This window comes from Lasiosphaeria miniovina (assembly GCF_030549165.1).
Source record: "Lasiosphaeria miniovina strain SMH2392-1A chromosome Unknown B0T26scaffold_1, whole genome shotgun sequence".
NCBI lineage: Eukaryota > Fungi > Ascomycota > Sordariomycetes > Sordariales > Lasiosphaeriaceae > Lasiosphaeria > Lasiosphaeria miniovina.
The window spans coordinates 6,262,926-6,284,313 of NW_026848220.1; the positions used below are offsets into that span (position 1 = coordinate 6,262,926).

At 56.1% G+C, this 21,388-nt stretch overlaps 10 protein-coding genes across 10 annotated transcripts; 4 read left to right on the forward strand and 6 right to left on the reverse strand.

Moving 5' to 3' along the window:
* Positions 1-117: 117 nt before the first annotated feature.
* On the reverse strand, positions 118-2,014 carry B0T26DRAFT_746620 (cytochrome P450; the record flags this gene model as incomplete). Its single annotated transcript, XM_060444718.1, has 7 exons — positions 118-286; positions 379-539; positions 652-947; positions 1,052-1,190; positions 1,274-1,732; positions 1,790-1,858; positions 1,946-2,014. 7 exons carry the CDS (start codon positions 2,012-2,014, stop codon positions 118-120), a joined length of 1,362 nt encoding a protein of 453 aa, XP_060303629.1.
* Positions 2,015-5,752: 3,738 nt separating this feature from the next.
* Positions 5,753-7,920, forward strand: B0T26DRAFT_631537 (heterokaryon incompatibility protein-domain-containing protein; the record flags this gene model as incomplete). The annotated part of the gene is made up of 2 exons (XM_060436359.1): positions 5,753-6,780; positions 6,861-7,920. The coding sequence occupies 2 exons, from the start codon at positions 5,753-5,755 to the stop codon at positions 7,918-7,920; spliced, it is 2,088 nt and encodes a 695-aa protein (XP_060303630.1).
* A 181-nt stretch (positions 7,921-8,101) lies between these two features.
* B0T26DRAFT_746623 (putative 3-demethylubiquinone-9 3-methyltransferase) lies at positions 8,102-8,805 on the reverse strand (the record flags this gene model as incomplete). The annotated part of the gene is made up of 2 exons (XM_060444719.1): positions 8,102-8,416; positions 8,551-8,805. The coding sequence occupies 2 exons, from the start codon at positions 8,803-8,805 to the stop codon at positions 8,102-8,104; spliced, it is 570 nt and encodes a 189-aa protein (XP_060303631.1).
* A 965-nt stretch (positions 8,806-9,770) lies between these two features.
* Positions 9,771-10,475, reverse strand: B0T26DRAFT_762352 (uncharacterized protein; the record flags this gene model as incomplete). Its single annotated transcript, XM_060446411.1, has 1 exon — positions 9,771-10,475. A coding segment is annotated over exon 1 (336 nt), but the record flags the coding sequence as incomplete, so codon positions are not given.
* B0T26DRAFT_746625 (uncharacterized protein) lies at positions 10,248-10,819 on the reverse strand (the record flags this gene model as incomplete). Its single annotated transcript, XM_060444720.1, has 2 exons — positions 10,248-10,475; positions 10,604-10,819. 2 exons carry the CDS (start codon positions 10,817-10,819, stop codon positions 10,248-10,250), a joined length of 444 nt encoding a protein of 147 aa, XP_060303633.1.
* Positions 10,820-11,188: 369 nt separating this feature from the next.
* B0T26DRAFT_671000 (uncharacterized protein) lies at positions 11,189-13,027 on the reverse strand (the record flags this gene model as incomplete). Its single annotated transcript, XM_060439260.1, has 6 exons — positions 11,189-11,362; positions 11,745-11,772; positions 11,805-12,279; positions 12,469-12,508; positions 12,605-12,787; positions 12,893-13,027. 6 exons carry the CDS (start codon positions 13,025-13,027, stop codon positions 11,189-11,191), a joined length of 1,035 nt encoding a protein of 344 aa, XP_060303634.1.
* A 946-nt stretch (positions 13,028-13,973) lies between these two features.
* On the forward strand, positions 13,974-16,109 carry B0T26DRAFT_746628 (uncharacterized protein; the record flags this gene model as incomplete). The annotated part of the gene is made up of 9 exons (XM_060444721.1): positions 13,974-14,009; positions 14,381-14,818; positions 14,875-14,919; positions 14,980-15,046; positions 15,115-15,379; positions 15,461-15,566; positions 15,635-15,744; positions 15,814-16,012; positions 16,101-16,109. The coding sequence occupies 9 exons, from the start codon at positions 13,974-13,976 to the stop codon at positions 16,107-16,109; spliced, it is 1,275 nt and encodes a 424-aa protein (XP_060303635.1).
* A 765-nt stretch (positions 16,110-16,874) lies between these two features.
* Positions 16,875-17,881, forward strand: B0T26DRAFT_809063 (uncharacterized protein; the record flags this gene model as incomplete). Its single annotated transcript, XM_060447252.1, has 3 exons — positions 16,875-17,381; positions 17,504-17,690; positions 17,758-17,881. Exons 1-3 carry the CDS (start codon positions 17,042-17,044, stop codon positions 17,879-17,881), a joined length of 651 nt encoding a protein of 216 aa, XP_060303636.1. The 5' UTR covers positions 16,875-17,041.
* A 400-nt stretch (positions 17,882-18,281) lies between these two features.
* Positions 18,282-19,314, forward strand: B0T26DRAFT_81249 (uncharacterized protein). The gene is made up of 2 exons (XM_060447311.1): positions 18,282-18,758; positions 18,818-19,314. Exons 1-2 carry the CDS (start codon positions 18,527-18,529, stop codon positions 19,138-19,140), a joined length of 555 nt encoding a protein of 184 aa, XP_060303637.1. The 5' UTR covers positions 18,282-18,526; the 3' UTR covers positions 19,141-19,314.
* Positions 19,315-19,824: 510 nt separating this feature from the next.
* On the reverse strand, positions 19,825-21,210 carry B0T26DRAFT_820060 (uncharacterized protein). The gene is made up of 2 exons (XM_060447399.1): positions 20,401-21,210; positions 19,825-20,347 (listed from the first exon to the last, which is right to left on the reverse strand). The coding sequence occupies exons 1-2, from the start codon at positions 20,982-20,984 to the stop codon at positions 19,963-19,965; spliced, it is 969 nt and encodes a 322-aa protein (XP_060303638.1). The 5' UTR covers positions 20,985-21,210; the 3' UTR covers positions 19,825-19,962.
* Between the last annotated feature and the right edge of the window lie 178 nt (positions 21,211-21,388).

The following is a 21,388-nucleotide window of genomic DNA, read 5'->3' on the forward strand; positions in this document are numbered from 1 at the left end:
CCGCCTCAACCACGGCGCCACCAAGCATCTCGTATCGATTATTGGAAGCCCGCATCATGCGTCCACGTCGACGTTTCTCCTCGAGCGAGCCGGCGCCTCCTCAGAGGGAAGATTCCGCTAGGTTCTGATGGTGAAGCGCACCTTGAGCGGCGGCCGATCCCATAGCGGATATCCGCGCAGCGGGCGGATCCAGTCGCTGCTGCTAGTGTCTGCGTCGTGGGGCTTCATGTCGTCGATTTCGAACATGATCCGCGCGAGAATCAGGCGCATCTCGGCATAGACGAGCCTGTTGCGCGTGGCCAGCTGTCATGTTCAGTGAATACAATTACGTAGCCCCTCCGCGTTCCGATGAGGCAATTAGCTGGTTGGGCATCTTACGGCCGTCCAATGCAGCTCCTGGGCCCGGAGCTGAACGGCTGCAACGCCTCGAGCCGGTTGCCTGCCCGGCGCGCCTCGTCGTCACTGGCCAGGAAGCGCTCAGGTGAAGGCCTCGGGGCTGCCCAGTGGTCCCTGCTGTGGCTGATGGACCACGGTTGGACCTCGACGTAGGTCCGCATGGGTGGTCAGTCGGTCTGCATGAATGGTCAGTCGGTCTGCATGGGTGGTTAGTTGGTCTGCAGTGCTCCAACACGCTGACTCGGTACAACTCACCCCTCCAGCAACAGAATGGCCTGCGATCACCCCGCCGCCCGCCGGCACGACCCGCACCAGGTCCGTCGGCTGCGGCGGATACGCGCGGAGGCCCTTGCTCAGCACCGCAGACAGGCACGGCAGCTTGGATACGGGGCCGATCTTGATCTCGGCGGCGCTGCTGAACGTCGAGCGCACTTCCTCTCGCAGCCTGGCCAGCGCCCCTGGGTTGGTCAGCAGCAGATACATGATGCCCGAGAGCGCCGCGGCCATGTTTCGGACCCGGCCAACATGAAAACGAAGGCGTTGGCCGCCAGCTTGTCAGACGACATGTTCTGCTCCGGTCAGCTTGCACTTGGCAGTATACTCAACTACGTGTCACGTATTCGATGCCTGAAAATGCAGCGGCCGAGTCTGCTACACCCCTCGCTGATCAGCGTCCCGAGCAAGTCATTCCTGCCCTTGTCGGTGGCGAGACGGTGGTGCACCATCGAGTCGGTGAACGCCTTGTGTCTGGTCATGGCGAGCTGGCCAAAAGTTCGGAAGAGGAGCTGGACGACCTAGCGGGCCTACGTAGCACAGGGACGACAGCACAGGGACGACAGCACGGCGTTGCTCTTGGCGCCAGCATGATGAACTTGACCGGTGGGTGGTAGGCGCACGCGTCCAAGCAGCCTATCGGCTTGCCGAAGACGGGCTTGGCCGCGATGTCGAACGTCGCCCACATGTACCACGCCGCGCAGTCAAGCGGCGCGCCGGACCGCTCGTGCATCTGGCGGAGCAGCTGGCCGACGTACCTGCCGATGACGGGCTCGTACTGGCGCAGCGCGGCCTCGGAGAAGCCCTGCGACACGGCGCGGCGCACGCGCTGGTGCTCCTCGCGGCCGGCGTTGACGATGACAGTTGGGACGTCGTCGATGGGATCGTAAAAGGCGGCCGCCTTGGGCATCTCGAGAGCGGGCCCGTTGCTGTTGGTCTTGCTCCGCACCGCCAGAGACCCGTAGATGTCCTTGTACGCGCGCACGTCGGTGAAGGAGAGGTAGCCCGACGCGATGCGCACCACGGGCCCGTACCGCTCGTGCAGCTTCTGCGTCGCGAACATCTACGTCCCCCGCAGGTGCTGCACCGTCTACGGCAGCGCTGACGCCCGCTGAGCCACCGGCCCCGGAAACCGCCGTAGCGGGTGCAGGAAGAAGTTGTAGGCGGCCACCGCGGCCCGCCAGAGGATCTGAACCGTGTTAATTAGCACATCGTGATTGATTAATTAGGCGCCTCGGTGGAACCCGCTGGCGAGAGTGTGAAGGTGCTTGCTTACCAGGCCCAGCGCGAAGCCGAAAAGCAACCGTCCATTGGAGACTGCGCCGACGAGGTCCGGCCCCAGCATTGCTGTTGACTCTGGGCTGTTGGTTAGGCTGATACTTGAACAAGGAAGCAGAAAGAAGCGATGGAAGTGAGGATGCGTGCTTGAAGAGCCAAATGTCGACAGCTCCCCGCTCCGTCACATGGTCGCATGATTACCGCTTATCTGCTCTTGGGCCTGCCTGGCGGTGTGCTGTCTTTGCAGAACCAAGGGACGTAAAGCGTGGGGGGTGCGAACCCCATTGGCTGCATAGCTCGGCCTTTGACGAGCACGAAACCATGAACGACATGTCCACATGATTACAACGAGACGTGGTTGAGTGGCACTGAACAAGCCGTTGCGAGGCACATGTGAAGAACTTCATTGCAGCAGCATAATTACATTAATGACCAGATCCGCACCACTCTTTTTTCGTCATAAAAAAACCCCAACGAGAGAGAGGAGAGGGGGGAGGGGAGCAATCTAATCTCACCGAAAACCTGGCAAGTAGAAAATTCATCATCTCGGAATTCGGAGGCAGGGTGACTGTCACTGGCCTCGCTAACTGCTCGAGTCTTGACAGTATCCGTACCTGCATCAGGTTGTCAAATCTAGCGCCGGCACCAACTCAAATATAGCCAAATCAAACGATCAAATCTAGGCCCTGTTGTCAGCCAAATATTCGGTTTTGGGCTTCAAATTCAGCCAGATGTGGATTAAAAATATTTGGGCATTTGACAGATATTTCCCATTGGCCAGGGCATTTTTTGCAGGGGTTTTCCGTATTTTCCTGGGACCGGGGCGCCCTCTGTCCAAGGCCAACCATGCATTTTCCTGGCCCGGGAAAATCTCTGTCTGCCAGGCTTCGGCATGCAGTTGACGCTGCAATGCAACCATCACGGCATATGTCAACAAACAGCCCCGAATCCTACCAATCCTACACAGCGACCTTGCCTACCTTGCTCCCGAGCCGCCGACAAGATGCCTGCCTCGACCGTTAATGCCGCGACCCTCCACACGGGCGAAAAGCGGGCTCCTGCCCTCATGCAGAGGCCATCGCGAATTGCAACGCAGTACGAACAAGTCATCCAGTTTGACGAGAAGGAGCTGGCGAATATACCGATGAGCGAGTGGCCAAAAATAAGAATATGGCGAGGGAGCTTCATACCGGAGATTTGGGTTAAGAAAAATACGTCTTCTTGGATTGATGAACATGGCTACTGGCTCGCCCAGATCGTGAATAACGTAGTCGATGAGGGCGGCTACCGGTGGGTATGCCACTATTGCGACAAGCTCTTCAACTCGCAAGGCACGACCTCAGCGGCAGCCCATTTAGTAAAAGAACACCATAAAAAGGCCGAGGGCGAGGAAGCTGGTGATGATCGGGCTGAAAAGAGGCAGCGGACCTTGCAGCCGATCCAAAATAACAAGGAGAGGGTATTTTTGCGGCCTCACAAGCTCTCCATGCAGGAGAAGCTCGTCAACATACTCATTCGCTTGAATCTTGCGTTCAGCCTCGTTGAGTATGAGGTTTTTCGTGATTTCTGCGTGGACCTGAATGCCGACAAAAGACCGCTACCCTGATTCCTTCCTCGCATAACACAATTCGGAAAGTTCTTCGGGATCGCTTCGATGCAGAGAAAAAAAGCCTGCTTCAACGGCTAGCGGCCTCACCATTCAAGAAGCACCTCTCCTTCGATATTTGGACCTCTCCATCGACTATTTCCTTCCTCGCGATCTTCGTTCATTACATCGGCGGCGACAACGGCATGTATGAGGATTTGTTGGCCATTCCACACATCGAGGGCTCTCATAGCGGCGAGAACCAGGCCAAATACATCGCCGGCACGGTCAGGGAATACGACCTCGCACCTCAAATCGGGTATTTCCAGTGTGACAACGTGGATTCGAATACCTGGGCTGTGAAGCACACGTTGCAGTCTCTACTGCCCGGGCTGAGCGAATTTGAACGCGATGAGTTAGCCGAAAAGCGTCGAATTCGTTGCTTCGGCCACATCCTCAACCTAGCCGCGCGTGCCTTCATTCTCGGGAGGAGTACTGACTTGGAAGCTTCATTTGACGATAACCTCGTCGGCCAGTTACCGCCGGCACAAGAGGAAGCACTGTCGACAGGGTGGCGAAGCGAGGTCCGATCGGTAAACTGCATAACGTCGTACACTTTATTCCAAAGTCGCCACAACGCCGGGATTCCTTCTTTCTTGTCGCGCGCGGTCAGGTAACCAAAGAAGAAGTCGCGACTTTAGCATCGTTATACTCGACCCAAGTGTGCAAGGTTTACAGCTTCGTAGCGATAATTCCACGCGGTGGAATTCCGTCTTCGACATGATTGACCGCGCGTCCGCTTACGTACCTAAGTCAACTACTGGTGCCACCAAAATCAGGCCGGCGACCCGGAAAAGCATATGCATGCTGCCGACGTGTTGCAACCAAGCGACTGGCACCTGCTCTCTACTGTTTTGGCTATTCTTGAACCTTTCCGGAAGATCACGAAGTGGTTCGAAGGCCGGGCGGTTACTTTCCCTAAAGTCATCGCTACGCACGAGTGGCTGATCGATCGGCTCGATGATCGCCTTCGAACCTTGCATCCTCATCCCGAGGCGGCAACATCACATATCCTTCCTTCGTACAAGCATTGGTCTTTCCATTCAGGAGCTCAGAAAATATACCACATTGATGGGAGAGCCCAGCCTGCTGGGGCCATGATATTATACCCGGGACACGAGATGAAGTGGGTGGATAGGTTTTTGGGAGAGGAGCGGTTCTTGAAGGCATACAGGGCATGCCGCAATCTCTACCTGACCGAGTATGCCGTCGAGGCTCTCTCGGCGCCGGCATTACCGGCACAGGCACCCCCCGGCACAGGCACTCCCCGGCACAGGCACCCCCCGGCACAGGCACCCCGTACCGGCCCGGGCGCTGTTCTCGTCAATCATGACTACTACGACCCGCCTGACGACCCACCTGACGACCCGCCTGACGACCCGCCTGACGACCCGCCTGACGACCCGCCTGACGACCCGAACCCGAAAGACGAACTGGCTGAATACCTTGCAGAGGTGTCTGCCTTGCAGAGGGTGTCTGGCGGGTTGAAGACATAAAATCTTGGTGGTTTAGCCGTCAGGACCGTTGGCCACGATTGTCAAAAATGGCTTTGGACTTGATGTCTATTCCATCCATGTCATCAGAGCCGGAAAGGGGCTTCAGTGACAGAAAACTGGTTTTTGGTACGCAGAGGCATAGCCTAGGCGACGATACCTTCAATTCCATCACGTGTTTGAAGAATTGGGTAGGGAAATGAGGTTTTCCGGGCTCCAAGACTTTTTTTTCCATCTCCAGGGGCCATTTTACTTTCCCTCTGGTGTAGCGGAAGATGCCGGCAAATATCAACAAATCAGTCAAATGCGGCATTCCTGCAAACAAATAACCACTCTTGAGCCTCAAATACAGTCAGTCAGGGCACTATATTTGACTGATTTGGATTTGTGCCAGCGCTAGTCAAATCAATGGTATGGCATCTACATATATACAGAGTACCTAAGCTTCTTCCTGTCTGTCCATTCGCGCAACCCCGCTCACACGCTGCCTAGAATAAGCCAAATCGGGCTAGGTGCGTAGGGGAGGGGAGGTAGGTGTGCACGTGATAGGGCGGTGCCGAATGCAGACTCTTCTGGCCCGGGCCCAAGTGGCTTGTCTCGTTCCCTTTTGCTCTGCGTTGATGTTGACAATAGGCTAAGCTGGGGACAGGCAATCAACCGTACCGTCATGTCCGACACTCGGATCGAATCGCTGTGCAACTATTGCGCCAAGATACCTCTCGACCCTGCGGTCCTAGACAGCCTCCCCGAACAGTCGGCCTTCTGGAGTCTAGGGCCAGGTGCGAGGGTGAAGCAGAGCCTATGCCCCTTTTGCCGCCTGGTAGAGTCCGTCTTCTTTGCTGACCAGCGCTTTGGCGGCAATGACTGGACCACCCGGGTCCTCTCCGACGTCGGTGATGTGGTCGTCGAGTGGTACCGCGACGTCGGCCCTAGCAGGCGCGGCGCCTTTACCGTCGAGTTGGCTGAGCAGCATTACATTTGCTTCGGCGATGCTGCGTCTTCTGTCGTCGGAAGCACCACGGCAACCCAGCTCCACTGTTACGTTCGGGAAACCTTGGCGCCTGAGATTGACCTCGACCGTATAGATGCCTGGATATCGACCTGCTCCAAGGAGCACGCCGCCACTTGCTGTCCCTCCTTTCCGCCCGGCTCCTCTTCCGACAGCCCAATCGAGAACCCCGCCGATAGTCCCCAGGTGCGGTTGTATCGCTTGATCGATGTCGGGCGCAACTGCTTGGTGGAGAGACGAACCTTCTGCAAATACGCCGCTCTCAGCTATGTCTGGGGAGCTGTCCCAAACTTCAGACTCACCACGGCCAACATGAGCGCACTGTGCCAGGAAGGGGCTCTTGAGAGACTGCACCACAAGCTTCCCCGGACGGTGAAAGATGCTATGGCTTTGGTCCGCCGTCTGGGACTGCAATATCTCTGGGTGGACGCCTTATGCCTTCTCCAAAACGACCCCGCTGACATCAACGCTGGTGTTGGATTCATGGACGAGATTTACGAGTCTTCTTGGCTCACTATCGTTGCCGCATGTGGCCATGACGCCAATGCAGGCCTCCCGGGGGTGCGCGAGGGAAGCCGCCAGGCGTCAGAACTGACTGTCCAAGTGAAGCCTGGGTTGTTCCTCGGCATCCACACTGACATGGACCTCTTGTTGGACAGCTCGGTATACAGCACAAGGGCATGGACGTAGGTTCACACAGACACCGTCTGCAAAACCAAGGTAGCTTGACACTTGACATGATATACTAATTACTTATTACACAAAGGCTTCAAGAACAGCTCCTGTCCCGACGGGCACTGTTCTTTGTTGATGACCGCATCTTCTTCCGTTGTCGGCTGGCCCAACATTCAGAGACATGCATGGACGATCCACGCCCCGCTGCCCTTCACGGCCCATCAGTCCACAGTACGAGCGGGGAGCTCGCTCACAGCATCCACATGACCAGGCCGATCGAGGACTATTCGACAATGTTGCTTTACTACACGCAGCGAGCCTTGTCTGACCAGAACGATGTCCTCCGTGCAATGACAGGCATCATGCACCGATTCACCGACAAGTTTGCCTGGTCGTTCCTCCAGGGACTGCCGAGAACCGCCGCTTTCGAGGGCTTTTTGATCTTTAGGTCAAATTTAACCGTTCTTCGTCGAAGGCCCAACTTTCCCAGCTACTCGTGGGCTGGCTGGGCAGGTGGTGTCGTTTTGGACGCTGTCATCGACGAATCTCAACTTGATAAATTCTTCGCAAGCAAGACGTGGATCGATTGGCACGAGTACGACGGTAACGTTACATCCCCGGTTCACCCAGGAGGCGCGGAATCCTGGTACGGCCACTGCACCAACGGGATGGACATGCTTCAGGCGGTCACAAAAAGGGTACACACGAAGAACTCGCTACAGAGGCTAGCCAAGAAGACGCTTCCGCGAGCGCCCGTAGCTCTTCAGCCCGGAGACAGCCGAGTCTTTCGGCAACCCAGCAGGCAATCGTATCCACTTCTGCGGTTCTGGACCATGTCCGTGTTCTTCGACATTGACATGGCGACTATGGACGTCTTTCTGGCCTCGGCAAGCATCACCACCAGGGAGTCGCAGGACTGCGGCCGCGTCTGGCTGGATGGATTCGAAGACATGCCCTTCTTCTCGTCTTCGGGGCCTTTTGAATTTATCCTCCTGTCGGAACGTGGTGGCGCGAGCTATAATGCCATGTTGCTAGAGTGGGACGGCGACCAGGTGGTAGCGGAACGACGCGGCATCGGCTACATCCACAAGCACTCTCTTCAGCTGAGCCACCGGCCTGGACCGGTCTGGAAAGAGATATTGCTGGGGTGAGGGTCCCAAATACCTGGGGAGCCGATGGATGTGAGTCGCGCTCGAACAGCTTTCCATACGCGGTGGAATCAGTATTCATCACCATAATGATCAGCAAGATGGCAATAGGAGGTAGATACCGTCTACGATCCGAATGCGCATTCATAATGTCATTAAACGATTACGTACCTTTCCTATTGAATCAACAATCTGGTAGGGGTTTTTGTAGCTCTTCGAACCATAGCGGCAGCCAATGCGAGTTGAGCAGTCCCAAGTGGCAGCCGTCCTCGCCTTCAAACGCCTTGCGCAGCCCGACAATTTCTAGCTTCTTCATGTGCATCATGGCGACAGTGGCGCGATCCGCTTTCTCCTTGTCGGGGCTGCTCAGCATCTCCTTCAGCGCAGTCGGAACAATCTGCCACGAGACGCCGTACTTGTCCGTCAGCCAGCCGCACTGCCGGCTGTCCACGGGGCCGCACTGCCGGCTGTCCACGGGGCCGCCCTCGCCGAATTTGTCCTAGTAGTAGTCGATCTCTTCCTGAGAGGCGCTTCAGGTTTTCGGTCCATCAGACGTGTGTCAGCTTGGAGGAGTCCCTGGCTAGTCTTTTGTGTCGAAAAACACGGCAGCGGAGAAGTTAATTACCAATCAACCAGAAAGGATATGGCCGGGGTAAACTTGAAGCTCGGACCGCCGTTCAGACCGATGAAGCGGTGGCCGTTGAGTTGGAACTCGGCCACCAAAACAGATCCCGCTTCGTGGCCATGGGATTCCTTTCCGGCGTCAGAGTATCGCTGGATGTGGGTAATCTTCGAGTTCTTGAAGACGGAGACGTAGAACCCGGCCGCTTCTTCGGCTTGGCCGTCGAACCAGAAGCATGTCGTGAGCGTCAGCTTGTCCAAGCTCATAGTTAGATTTTTCGTTTCGTCTAGACAAGAGAAACGGGAAAGGGGGCAGTCAATCAATCCCAATTGCTTGTTGCGCTTGGTTGGGGGAACAAGGTCAGTGGGACAAAGAGCAGGCGGGCAAAGGGAACCTAAACAAGGGCGCGCCCTCCTAAATGGTAACGTACATACATAAGCCACCCAGGCAGCAACGTAGCCAAGCTTGCCGGTGATGCGACGAGCTCTTCCCATCAACCAGTCGCGGCACGCCAACGCCAACGCCGGCGGCGTTAAAACCCCGCACGACGGGGCGCGCCAGAGTTGCGCGCGTGGTCACATCGTCTAGTACTAGCGAGAGAAGGGTGCACTGGCTCATTTCAATTCCCAAGAGCAAAATGTGCGATTGAGGAACTTCTTTGAAATTACTATTTTAAACCATAAGTAAGGGGCGGCGCTGCGGGGATTGGTGATGATGGAGTAAACGAGTTTGGAAAAAGAAAAAAGAAAAAAAGAAAAAAAGAAAAAGGAGAGAGACTGGGATGTGGGGGGTCAAACCCCGGGCTGTTTATAGAGCAAATACTACTGTGCAATGAGAGTCAGACTCAAAACTCGTCCCCTAATCTCGAGGGATTTTCTGAACCGCGGTATCATGTCTCGGGTGAGTGTATAGAATTTGCGTATTCTTCAACTCCTAACAAGCCTCTAATGCTACATGAAATACTAAAGGTTCGATTTACCACTCTGGCCGCCTAACTCGCACGCTTCTTGTTAAGATAAAAGATAAAGGCTTGAAAGGCAGACTCGCAGATTGAGGAGACATACGGCAACGCCTCCTCGAGGGGCGACGAGCCGTCACCCCGGCCCTTGTTCACTTGAGCTTGAAGCTCCTGGACAAGGCTGGTCAGCTCATTCTGCTTCTTCTCGAGCGTGGCCTTTTCCTGCTGATGGACGAGCTGCTGCAGCTGGAGCTTCTTGAGGAAGTCGCGCTGCTGTCGGTCGTGCTGCGTGCCCGTACGGCGCAGATCTTCCCTGGCCCGCTCCGCTTCGGCGAGCTTGTCGCCCATCTCCTGCATAATGGCAGCAATCTCCTTCTTGGACTTCTCGTCGGCCTGCTCCAGCTCCTCTTTGTGCTTCTTCAGCTTCTTCTGGTACATGGCTTGGATCTTGCGCAGTTCTTCGTTCAGCACCTGGCCTGCCTCTGTGTCGATCAGCTCCTTTTTCTCGTCAACCGTCTCGCGCTGGATGTCGAGAACAACCCGGTTTTTATTTAAAAGCATGTCCACGAGCGCCAGGCCCGACGCCCGGCCTCCGTCGTAGCGCACCATCCGAGCGCCGCCTTACAGAAATGGCTTCCAGAACTTGGACACCAGATCTGCCTCTCGGCGCCTGCCCATCGCCTCTTCAACCTCCCCCCAGTGCGTGGTAGCCAGGATGATGTTGTCCAGGGAGTCTTCCCCGACGAGCTTTCAGAACATGCGCAGGCTGCGGAGCGACGGCCCGTCCATCCTAACGTCGGTGATGGGATGCACGTAGATGATGCCCGAAAGCTTGGACCCCTGGCTATACGTGCCGGCCAGATACGACGAGATCTCGTACAGGACGTCGGTGTCAGAGCGATATGTGTCCTTGAAGCCGGGCGAGTCGAGGAGAGTTAGGCTGACGTCCCTGTACTTCATCGTGATGCCCTCGACGGCCTAAGTGCCTAAAGGAGTGACATGATTAGTAACTATGAGGTAGGTAATAGCCTCTTCATTTTGTTTTGCTAGCGAAATTCGGTTGATCAAGCAAGGAATGGCTTACAGGCTTCGAGGCCATCACCCACCCTGACAGCTTTCTCTGTGATGGCCCGGATCAGATAGCTTTTGCCCGCGACCGTGACCCCCATGACGGCAATCACAACCTCGCGCACGCCGTTTTCGTTTCGCCCGTCTTCGTCGACCAGCCCGCCTGAGGGAATATCGTAGTCCCCCAGGTCTTCAAACTCGGAGTCCGAACCACCGGGGGTGTTAAGCTCGACATGGCGAGATGTGAAGACCATTTTTTCTTTCTATGCAGGGAAGTTGGGGGGGGGGAGCGGGAGGGGGGTTGGATATGGCAGGTCGTTTCAGCAGGAAGCTTCACCGGTGGAACAGCGTGGGAACGATGAGGCTTTGGTTTCAACTCATTCAGCTTCTTAGTTAGAAGACTAATGTCTGCCTATTAGATACGTACCTGTTACCTTAGCTACCGCCAAGGCTTCCAGTGTCTTACCCAAGCGCCGTGCTGGCCAGAGATCTCACCCACACATTTGTGCTTGTCGACACAAAATAACTCCTGCATATATTAGGCGGATCACACGGTGGAAGGACTCCGAGGCGGGTACGGATCCGCGTGTTTAATTTGTCCCTGTATGCAAGGTGGGAAACATTCAGGCGCCACTGCCTACGACGAGGCCCTCCCAGACGAATCGCAGCTGCAGCTTTCCGGGAAGCAGTGAGGCCGAACCCTCAAATATTTGCCACTCTTCTTGGGTCTCGCAGGGCCCAGGCCTGGGCCTAGACCGAGGCTTGCATTTTGTTGCCCCAAATCCGCGCCACCATATCTAAATAAGGAATGCGGTAGACTGTCAGCCCCAATGCAGGCACCAGTCCGACACGCCTATCAGTAGGCCTCGCGTGGTACGACAGCCCCGTGTAGCCAGAATCCTCGTTTCGATCTCTATTAGATATGAGGTTTGCGAGTGATGTTGCAAATCGGGCCCCCCCGTTTGCAGCATCCTTGGCATCCATTCCATTTCGTGGCTCAGAAATGATGGGTAAGGTTGGTACCTATATATAAGGCTGTTAAGTAGGTCACAAAACTCCAGACACGACTGATGAGTCTTGACAGACTTTTTGAGCAGTAGAGATAAACTGATTTCAACGGATATCACCGGAGCTAATTGACACGATTGTTATCAAGCATAGCCGGTACCAAGGACATACTATTTCACATAATTCCAACTCCCTACGTCTGTGAGAATGTTAGCGGCTGGTTGTGCGTACATCGACGGGTTATTTCTTGGTTGTGCATGAACCACCTCCCAAGGCCCTGTTGACGCTGCAGCTGAGTTGGTCCGCGGCGAGTACTCTCTGATACGGATGGGGTCCAAGGTGGACCAGGACGTGAAGTTGTCGCCATTGTCATCGCCGTATCTGAGAAGACCCGGCAACAGCACGATGAAATCAACATCCGGGCTTCCGAGGGATGCAGCCGAGATATTGGAGGCTGTGTCCTCGAAGTGGACCCGCTCGTCGCCGTCATACAGCTCGGACTGCGGATCCAGCACCCATTTGCGGTCCAGCATGCGCTGTCCCGACTTGAGCTGACCGAGGGTAATTGCCAGGTTGAGGGCTTTGTAGGCCACCTCGCGCAGGGAGTTCCGGACCGAATCCTTACTGAATCCACCGACGGCAACATTCTCGCCCAGAGGAGCGATGATGTCGTGCATGATCGTGTCACAGACGCCCTCGATAAACTCTTCTCAGGTCTGAGACTTCTCGTTGGGGCTTGCAAAGTAGGGGGGCCATGTATCCAAACTCTCGTATGCCTCTAGAGCAGTCGCTAACCATATCTGGGCTACTTTGTGGTTCTCTTTTCGGTTGGCAACGAATGCTAGCAATGCCAAAGTGGTGTGAAACCTAGACAGCTAGGTTGGGGCACACTTACTATTGAGCATATACAGGCTGAGGGTAGTATTAAATTCGGACTTGAATGCATCGGTGCAGGACGCGGTAGGGCGCGAGGCAATGTCTCAGAACAAAATATTTGAAGCGACGGCAACGATGAGGTCTGGCATTGGAACCCTCATCTCGGCGAGCTTGCGGGTGGTCATGCCGCCGGAGGAAACATTCTCAAGGTTTCTCCGGAAGGCCTCGGCCGTGTCAATATGCGACACGTCCATGGTCTCGGTGAACTTCAAGCTGGGGCCGTTCGCCCACGTGTCTAGAGCCTTGCGAAGTCTCCGGTACTGAGTCATAATGTACCTCTGGGTGTCGAAGGTGGTAGTTCCTTTTGTGCGAAACATTTGGCCATGCTTCAAACCGGCTAGCTCTCTCTGCATATCTTCTATCTTCCAGAATTGCTCCCTTACTTGCTCTTTCAGCGTCACATTATCGGTTTCCAGGCTCGCGTTGTCCGAGCTTATTGCGCTGCCGATAGTCATTGTCTGTGACGTTGCATTGTCCAACTCGGCCCGCCGGTGCTTCCTTGTTTCCGAGGAAAACATCGTGACGGACTGGACGACACCCGCAAAAGTCAGCTTCGACTTGGAATTGCAGTCGTTTCCAATGCACATGGGGCATACCAAGCAACAGGAACTCATGAAGTGATTAGTCCAGTTTTGCGAGAAACGGAGAATGTCGAATCCGAAACCGCACAAGTGGCGACCGAGACGATCGAACTGTTGACTCCAAATGTCGGAGTAGGGGGGCGAGCACTAGGGGGCCACGATTGGGAAGATGGCGAAAAATGCAATATCGCAGAAGTCTCGCAGGGCAAAGTAACTGGACCCCTTGGGATTAGGGGAATCAGGCTTGCGGCCAGCAAATTTGAACTGCCGACTCCAGATGCAAAGATAGATCGATGGAAGCCAAGGGATGACCCTCGGCAGGATCACGAAGACGGTAATGTCAAAAAGGTCTCGTAGAAGGGGGCGACAGAACCTCGCAAAGCAGTGCGCTTTCTGGAACAAGGGATGGAACAGCTCGATGGGAATCGCGAGCACCCGGAATACCATAGCTGCTGGGAGCCTGAGTGGGGGAGTGGGCTGGCAAGGCAATAATGGAGGCAGAAGTCGTGCAGCGGCAGCTCGCTCCTCTTGGGGCACTATATCTTGCCTGCTTGGCAGGCTGAAAACTTGCAACCGCTGCCGAAGTCATTCCAGGTGTCTTCCCCGCATATACATGTCTCAGGTAGTTTCCTTACAAGAGATAATTTCCGTCTAGCTAGAAGGTGTGCCGGCCACCCTCGAGGTTCTTGGCAACCCTTGTCGAGGCCTTGCATCCAAAGCACCGAACTCGTGGTTCCCCTTTTGCTCCATGTTTACACACTCACACACGCACAGCCGCTCCGCTAGAACTATCACCGTCCTGCTTCCGTATACTGTGTGATTGACACATCTCTTCGTTGCACAACTTTTCCTTGGATTAGATATTTGGTCCTGCATCGAAATCATGAGCTCCAACGAGGTCCCTGACTTTGACATGGTGGTGGGTGGTACGTTGCCACCGTTGACGGGGGAGTATCTTTGCAGGGGAAATCAAAGCTGACTGCGGGCAAATTAGTCGACTTTGGTACCTCACGTACAGGTTCGTTTCCTTCAAATCCCACTTCTCTGCTCCATGGGAGGCGATGCAAACTGACACAAGGACTGGTTTTTGTGTGTTTAGGTGTTGCATACGGCTTAGTTGCCTACCCCGACGAGCCCATCAAAGAAATCCTGAAATGGCCTGGCCAGGGGGGTCGGCGACAAAACTCATTCAATGAAAAAGTCCCAACCGAGATCTGCTACAATCAAGATGGAGTCGCGAAAACGTGGGGCCACATGAGGCGACTACCAGATACCACAAGCTATAGCTAGTTCAAGCTGTTTCTCGACTCCCGTGCGGCCACCGAGGCATACCACGATACGAATCTCGCTGCGACCATCGGCAGCATGACTGCTGGGGACACGGTGAACCGATGCGTGGCTCCTGGGAAAACCGTCGAGCAAATGTGTATCGACTATCTCAGACCGCTATACGAACACATCCTGGACTCTCTGCGTCAAGACAATGCCCAGCTAGACACCCTCCGAATCAAGTTCGTGATCACGACGCCAGCCATGTGGAGCCCAGCCTCTCAGGACCTCAAGAGACACGCAGCGTTTGAGGCCGGATTTGGTCGTCGATCAGCTGATTGGGTGGATATCGTTTCTGAGCCCGAGGCCGCAGCCAACCACTCCCTCAAGTTGTTGCTCCGCGACAACAGCCGAGAACGGCAAGGCCTTCACTCTTACGCTGTCGCAGCTGGCTGGGAGGTAAGCTGGAGTCGAGCGATTCTAAGAGAGAGACATGCTAACCAACATGTCCTCAGGTTGGCAATAACATCCTCATAGTTGATGCAGGGGCGGGCACAGTAGTACGGAGCCCATTGCCCCTTGTTATAACTAGACGATACAGCTAACGGCGTGATACTCAGGACACGGTGGTGTACGAGATTACTGGTCTCGATCCTCTGCAGGTCAAAGAGACCATCACACCAAAGGGTACGTCAAGTTGATCCACAGCATTGTACACAGCCGAAGGCCAATACTGATATAATTTCCTTGATAAGGAGGTCTATGCGGCGCTGCGTCCATCGGCTGTGCCTTTCATGCTCTACTAGAAGAGCGTCTCGGCGGCCAAAAGCACTTGCTCACACCCGGGATGCGATCTCGGGGAAGTACTCTGATGAAGAACTTCGAGGAGCACAAAGTCGACTTTGGAACCGAGCTGATTGACGACGATGCCACGGTCTCGATAGTTATCCACCACGGAATCACAGAGCTGTCTCCTGTTCTAGAACACGACATCACGTCCCACACAATAAATCTGACCCGGTACGGAGCACTACGTTTCCAGCAGAGCCTTCCGCCTAGACATGATGAAAGATGTGCTAATTTGGCACCAATAAACCTTAGGGCCGATTTCCAAAACCTCTTCGACCTAGCAGTCGACACTGTGATGGAACTGGCCACGGATTTAGAACGGCAAGTGAGGGCAGGTTCTTCTCAGCGCCGAATCAAAGTAAGTCGCGTTTCTCGGCCATCAAACCAAGCTATTAGTCGAGCGTGTTGAAGCTGACAAGACTGTAGGCCATGGTGCTTGTTGGTGGGTTCGGGTCATCGGCATACCTCTACGACAGACTCAATCGCTGGGCACAGGCACAAGAACCCCCGGTCTACGTCAATCAGCCTTATGACGGGTCTGTCAAATTTTCCTTCTCCATATGCCGCCGCGCCTTTTATGCCGTAATTAGGCTGACCCCTACTAGGCCGCTAGCCATTGCAAAAGGCGCAGTGGCATACGGAATCAACAGAATGGAGAACACACGCCGCTTCCTCCCATGCCACTATGGCGTGTTTCTCGATTTTCCGTACAACCCAGACGAGCATTTATATGCGGACACATATATCGACGATTTCGATGGACATCGCTATTGCAACACTACAGTCGAGTGGTTCGCGCAGAAGGTGAGCGTCAGTCCAGTGACAGCATCAACCGGAAGGAGGCGCAACAAAAGGCTGACCATACCGCACTGTCGTAATTAGGACGAGTCAGTCGAGGTAAATAGGACAGTCAAGGTCCCGTTCTCCACGTCAATGAGAGACTCCCGGAATCAGACCACGAAAATACGGATTGCCACAACCAGCTACAACATTCCACCAAAAAACGGAAACGACCCAAGTAAATATCGCGCCCCTAAGATACCAGATCTACAAATTTTTTATTTTTTATTTTTTATTTTTTATTTTTTATTTTTTATTTTTTATTTTTTATTTTTGGTTTTCACCAGCTGACTATTTTATCTCCACAAAAGGAATCATACAACTCCCTCCGCTGTCCCTTGACCTGGCGACGTTACCAGCTTCGGCATTTTTGCAGAAGGAGAAGTCCTCCGGATTCTTGTGGTTTAACACAACCGTGTACGAAACCAAGTGCAGCCTGGAAATGGTTGTCGATTCGGCTTCCCTGAGATTCGAGCTGTGGCAGGCCGGAGCCATGATCAGCAGCCACTCGCTAAGAGACCTCAAAAACCCAAGCAGAATGAGTAATACCTCTCTGGGGGTTTATTAACTAGTGAACAACGAGACTACAAGCTAGCAATGGGGTTAGGTGCCTAGGTTGCAGTGACAGTGAATAACGTAAAACCACCTTGTATAAATATCGCGGAGGCTCTTCGACTGATACGGGCTGGGTCAGAAAATGTTGTGTGGGGGTGACTGTAGAGGTACCTACCTACCATAATTACCTGTTTGGGTTTACAATTACGCAGAGTTGCCCGCCTCCGTGACTTGTTGGCTCTTTTGTGACTTGTTGGCTCTTTTGTGACTTGTTGGCTCTTTTGTGACTTGTTGGTTCTGTTCGTCTGCAAGAGTGTGTTGGCGGCTGTTACTATCTTTTTGTGCACCTTGGCATTCTTCTTTTCTGCCGAGCCAAACCCCCTCTTTCCATCCAATTATCATCAAGGCACCCCAGATCAACCAAACCAAGAGGAAACCATGGCCGGGACAAGCAGCACAGCGCCGAAAAAGACGGTCCTCATCACGGGCTGCAGCGCGGGCGGCATCGGATGGGCGCCGGCCAAGGCGTTCCGGGCGCAGGGCTTCCACGTCTTCGCAACGCTGCGCAACGCAGCCCAGGCCGGCAGGCTGAGCGATAATAGCAACAACGACATGGACGTGCTAGCGCTCGACGTGCTGGTCAATAATGCGGGTGCCGAGTTCGTGTTTTGGGGCCCGCTGGCCATCGTGCAGGCCTTTGCACCCCTGCTGATCAAGGCCCGCGGTACCGTCGCTAACAATAGTTCTATTGCGCAGGGCCTACCCATGGCCTGGACGGGTAAGTTGATTGCATCCTGTACAATTATCCTTTGTTCTTTCGGCTATTTAACTCTGTCGTGGATGTGTACAGGGGCCTATGCCAGCTCCAAGGCGGCGGCGGCGGCGGCGCGCATGTCCGAGGTGATGCGGAGCTGGCGCCGCTCGGGGTGCGGGTGGTGACTGTCATGGTCGGGTCGGTGGCGACACCCATGTTCACGCGGCCGGGCGGGCGCATGCAGCTGCCCGAGGCGTCGCACTACCGCGGCTTCGAGGAGTACGCGCACCGCATGCGCCTGCTGCACCTCGACGCCTCCATGCCCGTCGCGCCGTTTACCGACCAGCTCGCCGGTCGCATCCTCGCCGTCGCCGACAGCAGCGGCACCATCCGACAGCAGCGGCACCATCCGCGGGCCCATTTGGCTCGGCACGTACGCGCTGCTCGTCCGCTTCGCCACGTGGGCCATGCCGCAGTGGTGGGTCGACCAGACGGCCAACAACGACAGGGCGTGGACTTGGTGAAGCGGCTGTGATCTTGTTTACTGGCTACGGTGTGAGCGTGGTGCTGATGGGGTTTGGAGATTTGCATGTACTAATATCCGTAGTTACAGCTAATTAATCAGTGCTTGTCGTTCCCCATGGCCATGGCCGCCTTGGCCCAGGCTAGCGTCAGCGCGTCGTAATTACGTCTTCTCGGCGCCAGCAGGCGTGGTAGTTTCTTCAAGTTCCTTCCACAACACTCTCGTCTGAACAAGTAGAATTTGCACGGCTTGGCTGCCAGGGTAATTAGTGACATGTGCCTAATAAGTTCCTAGCGAAGACTTACTCCAGAAGCCCACAAATTCGGTCTGTGCCCGATGCCTTGGAGCCATGCCGACGACTAGCACCTGTCAAGTAAGGTAATTAGTGGAGAGGGGCCGTACCCAACCAGCCACTAGAATAAAACTCGCAACTATTGCAGAAAAGGGAAAAACGCCCACGTGACTTGTACCGTTGCATGTGGCGTGCCGGGATTCTCAGCCGCACGCACGCACGCACGCACGCACGCGAAGTGGTCGACGCGCCGAGAGTCCCGCCACTTCGAAATAGCCTCACCCGGCAAACCTTGGCATCTTGGCGCCGGACTAACAACTATACTCAGACCCTTTAATCGCAGCAACAGTCCAGATGGCTGCACCACGTTCACCGCCCAAGCGGCCGCGGCTGCTCGCGGCCTGTCTGGCCCTCGTTAAGCTCTGCGTCGCCGCGAAATTGAACAACTCGGCCTGGGACCTCACCGTCGGCGAGCCCTTTGTCGTGACGTGGACCGGCGCCGATGCCCCCGTGTGGATCTACCTCGACGAGAACCTCGTGCAGGGGTCGACACCGCCGCACTTTGACGCGCAGCAGGTTCTCGACTGTACTTACCCCCCTTCGGCCCGGGAAACACGATGGCTGCTGACCTGCCCAACGAATTAGTCAACGACTCGTCCACGGCCTTCACCTGGACGCCGCCCGACAACGACGGCGGCCGCACGTGGGCCTTTGAGCTGTCCGCCTTGGGCGCCAGCACCGCCGACTACTCGCCCAACTTCGTCATTGCCAGCGCAGCGGGCGGCAGTGTGGTGAGCCTGGAAATCACATCCGCGCGTCAAGGGATCCAGATAGCTAATTATCGCATATCAGAGTGGCACCGCCTCGTCTTCCGCCGCGGCTGCGACGGGCGGCGAGAATGGAAGTGGGACATCGCCATCACCGTCGCCGTCCCAGACTGCAGGCTCGTCGGCCAAGTCCACAACTAGCGCAGCCCCGGGCGGCGACGGAGGGGGTCTGAGCACGGGCGCCAAGGCAGGCATCGGCATCGGCGCCGGCCTCGGTGGGCTAATCGTGCTGGGGCTGGTGGGGTTGCTCATCTTCCGGCTGGGCAAGGCCGCGGCGGCAGATAAAAAGACCACGACGACGCAAGACGACCAGCCAGAGATCGCAGAGCTGGGTGGCGCGGCCAAGCAGCAGCCGGGGAGGCTAGAGGAGCTGGAAGGCGCAACCAAGCAGCAGCAGCAGCAGCAGCAGCAGCCGGGGGTGGTAGAGCTGGGCGAGGCTCCGAGACGGACACCCGAGCTCGACGCTACTACCGTAGGGGGTGCTATACATGCGCCCGCGCCGCCCGAGCTCGAGGCCAGGGCCGTCACTGCTGAGATGTACACGCACGCCAACACGGCCGAGATGCCGGGCGGCCCGGGCAGCTACACGATCTATCCGGCCGGCGCTGCAGAGCTCGGCCGCTGACATGGTAGGGGCGTGTCTTGTCGCTAGCGGTTGTGGCCTTTGCAGTCCTGTCGCGGAAACTTGCCCGGAATTGACAGGCTTCTTCAGTTCGCAAACCGACCCTCCCAATATCAAAGCTACATTACTTTGTCTCACATCTAGCTAACAACTGTCAATAACAATAACCCTGCTCCCTGATTTTGGCGTATCTAATTACGTAAAGATCTGCTGAATGTTTACTTCTCGACAACAGTGCAAATGAAAGCTGGGCCAAGTTATGAATGACAATTATCCGCAGGTACGTACATACAGCCGCATCACCTCGAAAAGCGTTTCCACCAAATCGCACTGTAAAGTAATTACTGCGCCGCTGGGCCTCGCCGCCAGCTGCTCGCCTCCATGATGGTGCGCTGGCGCTGGTTGCGCTCGGCGACCTCCTGATCGTCGAGCGGCTTCTTGGCGGCAACAGCACCGCCCGTACCGCGCTGGAAGCCCCCGCGGCCGCCAGCAGTCGGTCTCGTGGCGGCAGTCTCGGGATCGTCGATGCCATCCCTCGCCGAGGCCGGCGCCTTGCCGCGCGCCGGGAACACGCGCAGGAACCCGCCGGGCACCTCCTTGCCGTTGGTGGCGGCGAGCGCGCGCGCGGCCTCTTCGGCAGAGGGAAAGTCGACGAAGCAGTAGTGGTGGTTGCCCGGCTTCTCCATCGTCGACGGGTGCGGCGTGATGCGCTTGCCGATGGCCTCGCTGCGTTGTGTCAGTGTCTGTTGGGGAGGAAGAGAGCGGTGGCAGGCACGCACTATTGAAACCCGACAAACAGCTCCTTGACCTCGGCCTCGTTCTGCGCCTGATCGATCATCTTGCCCAGGCCTCCGACATACAGGCGGCGGCCGTCGGGCTCCGACGCCTTCATGTCGCTCAGGTGGCGCAGCGCGCCGTAGGGGCCCTGCTGCTGGTCGGCCTTGGGGGCCGCCCTCTCGCCGTTCCAGTCGCCCCAGCGCTCGAACGTGGGGCGGGGCTGCGGGTCGCGGCCGCGGGGGCGCTCCTGTGCGGCGCCGGCTCCGGCACCCCCGGCCTTGGGGCGGCACGGGCCGACCTTGACGGCGCGGCCCAGCAGCTCGACGCCCGACAGCGAGGCCAGGGCGCGCTCGGCCTCCTCCGGCGTGGGGAACTCGACGAAGCAGTAGCCCGGGTTGCGGCCGCTGATGGGGTCGACCGATATGTGGATCTTCTCGTAGCTGCCGAAGCCGGCGTCGGCCAGCAGGCTCTCAATGTCGACGGGCTTGACCGTGTACAGCAGGTTGCCCACGTACACGCGGCGGCCCTCGGCGAGCGCGTCCGACGACGACTGCCCGAACTGCGGGCGCGGAGAGGCGGCGTCCATTTTGAGGTGTGCTCGGTAATGAATGATGTGTGTGGTGTTGCACTCGGATACGACGTAGTCTGGAGTCTAAAGTGTTCTTCGGGAACAAGTAAGCCTGACCGCCCAGTTTCGCTGCTCCACACAGCTGAAAACCCTTCATGCCCCACGCCGTTTCGGGAAAGGTCATGAGCCGACCCCGGCCCACTGCAGACCACCGCCAAGAAAACAGGGGCAGTGCAGGGTTGTCAGGGTAAATCTGTCAGGGTCGGTGAGCTGACGGGAGAAGGGTTGAAAATTTTGCGAGTATTGTTTCTTAATTGATTCGTCTGATTAATCAGTGGGATTTAGGTAGGGTTTTTCTTCAGCGGTAGTGCAAAAGTAAATTGGCCAAAGAAGGGCACTAACTCGGTCATTGCAACGATTCA